An 8,950-nucleotide genomic window follows, 5' to 3' on the forward strand; every position below is an offset into this window, starting at 1 on the left:
ACGACGGGAACAGCAGCGAAAATATAGGGAAGCGAACAAAAAATATCATACTGGCTTTTCAACCAACGAACAGAAAGGAGGAGTTTCAACCAGCAGACAAGGCGATGAAGATGGTGGATGGTCGGAAGTATCACAAAGGAAAAAGGAAAATAAAATTTTAAGTGCGAAGAACCAAATAAGCCAGAGAATAATAATAAACAAATATTCCTATAACCAGGCAAGAGGACGACCATGATCGATGTTGACCACAAGAGAAAGAGGTGTTTTACGGAGTGAACAGCAACATAAATGTAGAGAAAAAAATAATATAAAGAAGGTGATTTTGGAGAATAACGGGCAGAGCGGTAGCAAAAATAATTCAGCAAGTCAAGGAGATAGATAGATATCAATAGAGAAGGAACACCAATTTTCAACCAACGAATGGAAGCTTAGATTGATGAAAAAAAGAAAAGTAAGCACAGAAGGAATTGAAGTGGACAGCAAGTGCAGGACCTGTCATTAAATCAACATGAAGGAATTCGCCTGTCTACTAGACAATGCGTAAGGAAATAGTGAGGCGCGAAGCGCCGAACAACGAGGCGCGCAGCGCCGAGTGCCCGAGGCGCGTAGCGCCGAGATGGGGTTGGCGCGCGAAGCGCGCAGGGGCGAAGCCCCTAGTAGAAAAAATTAATACATCTGTGAGACAGATATAGATATTCAGGTCGTCGGTTACCAGTTGTTTTTAATGGCGATAAGGCGATCTTACATTTTTTCATAGAATGAATGTTTTTTTTTCTGCTGGCTCGAAGGGTTAGAGAAAGAAAAAATACCTTGGTTGATCAAAACGAAATCCACGTCCCGTAATATTGACCTTTGACCGACGACCTTTGACAGAAACGCGAAATCATCCCTAGGGAATACCCAACTGACGAGTGAAATGTCGTTTGGAGCCGAATGCTTCAATCGGCCAAAGATTACTTCCAGTGTATGCCATACAAACAAGAAAGTACTGTTTAATATTTGTCCTGTAGAAATGTGGGAAAAGCCTTAAGAAATTGGCAAACACTCGAATGTCGTGAAATTTTTCCTCCACCCTCCGCCTTGGGGATAAAACTTTAAAACAACTTCCTAGCCTAGATGAAAGTTCGCCCAAGCTATGAGTTACTTCATCTTGAATAGTTTTACGGGTTAGGAAGAACAAAGATCGGCCCCCAGGTCCATGGCATTATCTACACCCTTTTGTACCTTGAACATATATATATATGTATATATGTACTCCCTTGCCACTTTTACTACGCCGTCATGTGACGCGGTAGGAAAAAGAGCTTTGATTTATACCCGTCTACGCAAGCTCAGGAAATCTTCGCAGCGCTACGCGTAGGCGTATAACGTATAGCTTATCATTATACCCATAGTTCAGTTTGGTTGATACGAAATATCTGTATACTATCTTTGGTAAAAGGGAACAAACGTGCAACCAGATTATATAGGTTTACGAACAGGGCTTTGGATTGATTTATTAATGGATAAAATTGACGTCGTATATTTCCTGCATGTGGCGTTTCTGCACAGCTGTGCATGACGTTCGGCCCTATGGTTCAAGTTAATTGCCTCTGCTTCGGACATGTCACTCATGTACTTCTCGTTATTTACAAACGTCTATTGGAGTTGTATCTTGAATCGGATCAGTTTTCATATTTTCACGTTCCATCGGAAAATCATGGCATCTCAACTTGAGCTTTGAATCGACCTTTAGATGTATTAGCTCTTGTACTGGCGATGTTGGGGAATGAGTTCTTCGTGGTCGATCGCGATGATACTCAAATTTCTTTACTGTTAACCTTGTTCAAGGATTGTTCAAATTAATCAACACCCTCGGCGCTGACTTGCAAGAATCGAGGATTCGTATGACCTCCCTGATCTGGGAACACCTGACCTTGTGAGGCACTTGGCCTTAAAAATTGATTATTGCATTAGTTTCTTTTTAAAAGCTGAAAACGAATAATGTACTCGCGATGCGGTAGAATTCAGCCGTCCTTTCATTTGATAATGTTATTGCTCTTGCGGTAACAGCTTTTCCATCTCTGGCACCATGACCAGCAGAATACCAACGTCCACGACCACGCGCTGTCATGAACACTGACCACACAACATCGTGCGCTCTTCAGCGAAATGAACTTACTAATGGTCGAGCCCTTCAAATCTCTCACACGGAACTCAAAAACGAAAGTTAATTTTCCTTTTATGGGCGCTGTTAATGACCTCGGGATTGAGGATAATTGCACGACGGCGAGCAAATGCAAATCTGCATTCTCGGCCTTTCAAGCACGACCCGAATCAGTTCCGTCAAACGAACACGATTATTACTAAAAAATTGATAACTTCTATACCTAACAGAATTCTCGACTCTGTCGCATTCCTTCGCGACGTTAAACAAGCAAACACCAGATCGTGTATTTCAATTCACCACAACTTACATTCATCACGGATATGTTTTCGAGCTTTATGGGCAGTAATTATATCACTTACTGTGACGATGATTCTCTATAGATTGTGACGTAACAGTTGAACGTTAATATCACGGCTTAGCGAGGTCACAGCGAATAAATATCTCTCTGGTGCGAAAGTTAATAAGAATGAGTTGCAGTGAATAAGAGTTTTGAAATGTATTCATTGCATTGTTGTCCATAACTTAACCTTCCATGTCCGTCTGATGACGGGTTATTATCGTCCTGAGCTTTTTTTTAATCGTTAAGTACCGTCGTTTAAGCCATAAGAGATTCCAAGCACGAATCAGGGGCTCGAGTGGGGTTAAAGTCACACTCATAAAGTCAAGGATCGTTGCTTTTGTGAATATTTTTTGCGCATGCTGGTGGAAAGCTTTGAATAAACGATTGGAGAGTTAATCTCTGATGATATAGATACATTTTCATGACTATTTACTTGGTAGAGTGCGTCTGCGAAAGTTTCAAGTACAATTTTTGTCCGTAGGGAAATGGCTTGAAATGATCTGTGAAATCGCAGTTATGAACTATCCCATAACCCAAGTATAATGTATTGATATACCGATACATTTCACTCGCATTCTTGAAATTTCCGAAGGTGAAATTCAAGATTTAATGAGTTAACGACTAATGATACGTCGCAAACAAAAAAGAAAAATTTTCCCGTTATGATCTCTTCACGTATCCTCCGACACATGAAAAAAAAACTTGGTTGCAAAAAAATTCATCACTACCGAAACTGCACGATTACGTCGTATGTATACGCTTACATTAAACAGAACTATGCTTTTCATGAACAGTCCAATGAAATGAAATAAATGCCTCTTCGAAATGATCAAATTCGAAAATACCTTGGGTGACTTACTCATCTTGACAAGGGGACTCCCATTGCTCTAAGCACCTCCTGTTTTTCAGCTACCCAAACAAATCAATTGGCCGACGCAGTGCATTTATTGGCTCGTATTAAATACTGTTTCCATATATCGCCTTGCTCTTATCCACATAATACTGTACAATACCCTCCAGAATATATCCGATTACAAACTGTCTGCAGATATTCCTGAAACGTACAGCTCTTTAGCTACTACGGAAAAGCCGTATTCGATGTCGAATCTACAAGCTTGCCTCGAAGGAGTCTGAGGTAACCCTTTTCGTCTAGGCAAGGGGCTTCTCTATATTTTTAAGTTCTTCAAGTAATTCTCGACAGTCTGAATTTCGGACGTCATATGACCCCTGGATAGCTTCCAAAATATTGTAATAATTCAAATTTAACCGCGCAATGAACACGGCACGAGCGGATGAGGTTAGACCCAGGGAGTGGGGCACCTGGTCACAAATTTAAGAAGAATGGTTGCTTAGGCTACGTCTCTCCAGGAGGATGGAGGTGCGGAGGTTCCCGTCTCTGAAACTAAGTCGTAACCGATCGAAAATCGACAAACTAACAATAATAACGTAAATCTAAACCACGAGGACGAACATTTCAAATTAATAATTAGACACTCCAAAAGCCAAGCCAAATTTTAAAGAGAGACGATATAAAACGAAGAAACAATAAAAGTGAAATCAAAAAATATACGATATTGAAAAAAATAGACGAAGGACAGTTATTTACAATTATTTATAACTTTAACAATATCCACCAGTTTTAACAATATACACTATTTTAAACAATATACACCTGGAATGAATGAATTGTGGAATGAATGAATGAATGAATTTTAAACCTAATGACGTCTCATGTTTTAATATCTTTATAAATAAATTAAAATTTCACTCTGCTATTCGTACTGTATAAAAGATACTTAATATAGTTTTCGCCTAATTTTCAATTTTCAAAATATTTTTACAATATAGAGGCGATTCAAAAGTGGTCCATGTATATTTTATCATTCTTTCTGTTCATTTTCAGGTAAACTCATTTTCAGATACGTGCGCAGGATATTGTATAGGAGAGACACATTTGCATATCACCCTAATTCGTATTTAGAGACTGCCTTTTTCGTAAAGCAGTTATGGATCTCATACTTTTCTCTCGTCATAATATAATAATGAGGTATGCATATCGACATAACTCGAATGTGTGAGAGAGAATCTCGGATACCGGAATAAGTTTAACGTATTCAACTCAATTGCGAGTAATTGGGTACGTATTACACCAGAAGGCACAGGGTTAAGCGCGCAATGAAACTCAGTTTCAACAGATAGCTATAGCACGGCCGTTTCATCGGACGTTCTCGCATTTTAATGTGCCATAAGCCGTTTCAACTCTTCAGCTCCGCATATTAATGAGCACTACTTAATATTTCTCTGATTCTGTCTCGACAGACATATGATAAAATTTCTCGGACAATCCTTCGTCTTCTCTTTGCTCATTTTCTCATTATTAAAGGTTTTTAAATTACTGGCAATGTGTAGCATGTTTAATTTTTTCAAATTTAGTGTTCCTCGGTGTGTACTAGGGCTGAATTACCATTTTAGTTCTCACCATTCCTATTTTCACTCACATGATTGCGCTTCATACAAGCTACGGTAAAACTTTGCACGCAATGCTGTGCACAAATCTAGTAAGAAGGTTCAGTTTCGGGTAATAATGATGTAAGAGAATGTATACCGTTCATTGAACTACCACTGATTTCAGAAATATATTTTCTGGCACTATTCTTACATGAAACACATTTTTGAAACGCGTAGTTAGCCATTGCATATAAAATTTCAGCATCTGTGACATTTTCACGTTGGTGATTTGTAGTTTTAATAATAATTGTCAAAATAAGTGACATTTTAATTATTCCGTGAATATTGAATACAGCATCTTCTCAACTACAGACAAAAGAAACAGTGATGCTATTTGCACTATTCCTACTCGAGTTTTAAATGAACAATGAAGAACGCGAACAACTCATCTCGCACAATTCAATCACATTCTTCAGTCTTTTCGTTTGTAATACCGGCGTTCATCAACCACAGACTTTCTTATTGAGTTTTCATTATTCTTTAATATTTACTCAGGCATCCGTCAGCGAAACACAGTCTAGAATAACGTACATCATACGTGACTGATTAAACTGACGAAGTCTCATGATGAGTTTCAATGAAGTAAAGTGAATATGTCACGTAAAAATAACAGCATATATACCCTTCAAAGTTGAGTTTGTTTCGTCCATCAACATAGACAGTTTGAAAAGAGGTAAACAGTCCAGAGGATAAAACCATATGGCATTGTTACGCCAAATAGAAAATAATATATGAACGGGTATATAAATCGTCTACACGGGTCACATTTGCACTATATATTTGCAGACTAGAAAGTAACTGATGTTGGAAAAGAAAGTTGAAACCTGGCTAGCCACTGTACGTGGTGGAAAAATTAAACCATGTGGGAAAGTTATTAATCGTAAAATGGAAAACTTTAATCTCGTTATGAGAAGTATTTTATTCATTGGTGTCAACATTATAGTAATTTCAAGGTGTGCTGTCACGTCGCCATTTTTCCAATTATCGCGATGTTTCCATGAAACTGATTACAAATATATTCATTCAGAACCTCCGCTGAGGAAATGGAGAATCTCATTTTACCCGGAAACTTGAAGATCGGAGCTGCAGGTTCAGCCTACCAAGTTGAAGGGGCTTGGAACGTTAGTGGTAGGTACTCTTATTTCTTGCACGAATCAAAAACTGAAAGAAATGATTACGTGGATTTCTGTCACAACTGATTAATTTTTATGCAGGCAAAGGAGTAAGTAATTGGGATTGGTGGACGCATCACTGTCCAGAATGCATATTGGACCACCAAAATGGTGACATCGCTTGCGACTCGTACCACAAGTACAAAGAGGATGTGGCGTTAATGAAGAATATTGGGGTAAGCCTGATACTAAAGGTGACGTATTTTTGTGGCTTTAGAATTCTTTCAACATGCATAATTTTCCATCCTCCAGATCCAATATTATCGTTTTTCGATCAGTTGGGCACGAATTCTGCCAACTGGATTTCTTAATAACGTAAGTGAAGCTGGCCTTCAATACTACAGAAACTTGATAGATGAACTTCTTTACAACGGTATAGAGCCTATAGTAACTTTGCACCATTTTGACCACCCACAAATACTGGAATTCATGGGTGGATGGACCAACGAACTGATGATTAAATGGTACGTTGACTATGCAAGAATTATTTTTCAAGAACTAGGACCAAAAGTCAAAATTTTCACAACTTTAAACGAACCTCAGTCAGTTTGCGAAGGATACAATGGCACTGTGTTCAGCCCTGGTACGTCTTTTTTTCCTAACATCAGTCCATCTTCAACCATAATCTTGCTATTACTGTCAATGTGTTGAAAGTTCATGGCACCACCATTTTTTTCAGGTGAAACTATACCAGATTATGTCGGGTATTACTTGTGCATCCATAATGTTCTGAAGGCTCATGCCACAACGTATCACATGTACGATGACGAATTTCGACCATATCAGCACGGTCGCATTGGTCTGAACAATATCTGTGACGGGTATTATCCAGATACGCCAAATGACACTGTGTATGCTGAAAGAGCTTTCCAATTTACTTGTGGTTTAGTAGCACATCCCATTTATATCGGTGATTATCCATCAATTGTGAAAGAAAGAGTGGCCCTCGTAAGCAAGGCACTAGGTTATCCGGAATCACGTCTCCCCACGTTTTCACCAGACTGGATATCGTACATAAAGTATGTACATCCCCGAAAGTGTGACATTTGAAACTTGCATCAAGCTTTATCAATGAGGATTACAACATTTCCTCGTGATTCACAGGGGGACAGCTGATTTTTTCGCTCTGAATCACTACTCGTCTCAAATTGTAACGCCTGACACAGACGAAGCCCGTGGAATATATAACACAGACCTGGGCGTAACGATGAGTTATCGCGAAAGCTGGCCCACTGGATATCTTTGCTACGTGAAGGTAATCAAAATCAGCGTACAACCGAACATAGTTTAAACAGTTTGAACGTAAATATCAAGATTTCAACTATGACTGTCGACGTAGGTTGTTCCAGAAGGCTTCCGCATGGTTCTGCAACAAATTAAAACATACTACAATAACCCGGAAATTATGGTAACTGAAATCGGCTTTCCTGACCGCGGTGAATTGAATGACTACAGCCGAATCAAATATCATCGATCTTACATGCAAGAGATGATCAAGGCTATCAAGTATGATGGTTGTCGAGTATCAAGATACGTGGTGTGGAGTCTCATGGACAATTTCCAATTGGATGCTGGTTACGTGTAAGTCACCTCTTATACCCTTCGAGTGCATATAGCCTGTTTCGAAAATCTTTTCCATTTCCTAATAAAATCTCAATTTTTTGTTTTACTTTCAGAGCTAAATTCGGACTCGTGAAAGTGAATTTTGACAGCCCCAACAGGGAAAGGACACCTAAGTTGTCGGCATACTGGTTTCAAAAAGTCATTCAAACTGGTATACTCCAAGATATTCCCACATATATGCAAACAGAGCCTGAAGCAGAGTCAAGAGAATGCCTGGACCGTTGATAAGTATAAGTTGTGTATCTGATCAGATGAATTAAGGAAAAGCCTTGGAGCATAATTAAAGCCACGCTTGGTTTTAAACTTGGAAAGAGTTACCTTGTGAAGGAAAATGGAAACTTAATTTTTTCAAGAACCCTCGCCGTCTAAGAACAACCAAATTGCACGTCCAAAATCAAACTGTAACAAGTAAAAAAATCCTGTGTTTTCAAAACTGCCGTAAAAACTCATGTAATGCCATTTATAGTAGAATTTGAATAAAAGTTCATGGGAAAACTTTTTTCCAGATGTTACGGTTTTGTTCTAGGTATGCGAAATGTAAATACATCACTGATATATAAATTCATGAATTTCGCACATTTTTAAATTATTATTCAAGAATACTTCCTACAACTACCCGTGTCATTTCAACCCAAAAAAATAAACGTATCTTATCGTGATGGTGGCGCACCATAATAGTCATTCTCGAATCAAGATCATAATCTTTAGAATCATAACATGTATCGGTATAAATCTAGTATATAAAACTCCGCACAGATTTCATGGAGTGTTGAATGAACGTTATTTGTTCTTATAGAATAAAGTAAACAGCGGATTAACCTATTTATAAGTGAAGTACTTTGTATAAAGATACGCCCATCGAAAATGGAGATTACGACTACAAGAATGAACTCGTCAAAACCTAATTGCCAATGAACATTAACAGAAAATAAATAGCCCCTTCATCGCATAGAGTAAAGCCAAAGTGAAACAACTTCAATAGTTATAACAACGCGACTAATAATCATCGCGATATAATATAATATTCACAATAATAACCCAATCTAAACAAATTTGATTGATCAATGTCAATAAAAACAAGGTAAAGTGATGAATATTTTTATCAGTTTGTCGCGATATTTACAATGCAATGACATATAACATACCAACTGCTGGCAA

At 38.3% G+C, this 8,950-nt stretch overlaps 1 protein-coding gene across 2 annotated transcripts; it reads left to right on the forward strand.

The window, feature by feature from the left end:
• The first annotated feature begins 5,757 nt into the window (after positions 1-5,757).
• On the forward strand, positions 5,758-8,370 carry LOC124177841 (myrosinase 1-like). 2 transcript variants are annotated; one of them, XM_046560708.1, is made up of 8 exons: positions 5,758-5,859; positions 6,025-6,125; positions 6,212-6,345; positions 6,422-6,752; positions 6,849-7,188; positions 7,274-7,424; positions 7,509-7,750; positions 7,846-8,370. In XM_046560708.1, the coding sequence occupies exons 2-8, from the start codon at positions 6,041-6,043 to the stop codon at positions 8,015-8,017; spliced, it is 1,455 nt and encodes a 484-aa protein (XP_046416664.1). In that variant the 5' UTR covers positions 5,758-5,859; positions 6,025-6,040; the 3' UTR covers positions 8,018-8,370. The 2 variants fall into 2 exon arrangements, with proteins under 2 accessions (XP_046416664.1, XP_046416663.1); XM_046560707.1 differs by having other exon boundaries at positions 5,764-5,950.
• Positions 8,371-8,950: the final 580 nt, after the last annotated feature.

Source organism: Neodiprion fabricii, chromosome 3 (genome assembly GCF_021155785.1).
Source record: "Neodiprion fabricii isolate iyNeoFabr1 chromosome 3, iyNeoFabr1.1, whole genome shotgun sequence".
Lineage (NCBI taxonomy): Eukaryota > Metazoa > Arthropoda > Insecta > Hymenoptera > Diprionidae > Neodiprion > Neodiprion fabricii.

What these genes read in the sequence shown, in the direction of transcription:
- LOC124177841 (XM_046560707.1), top strand. Translation starts at nt 5,799, where the DNA reads ATGTTGGAAAAGAAAGTTGAAACCTGGCTAGCCACTGTACGTGGTGGA. An exon ending in CGTTAATGAAGAATATTGGG is followed by an intron (nt 6,346 to 6,421) that starts GTAAGCCTGATA and finishes TCCATCCTCCAG; the next exon opens with ATCCAATATTATCGTTTTTC. An exon ending in TGGCACTGTGTTCAGCCCTG is followed by an intron (nt 6,753 to 6,848) that starts GTACGTCTTTTT and finishes CATTTTTTTCAG; the next exon opens with GTGAAACTATACCAGATTAT.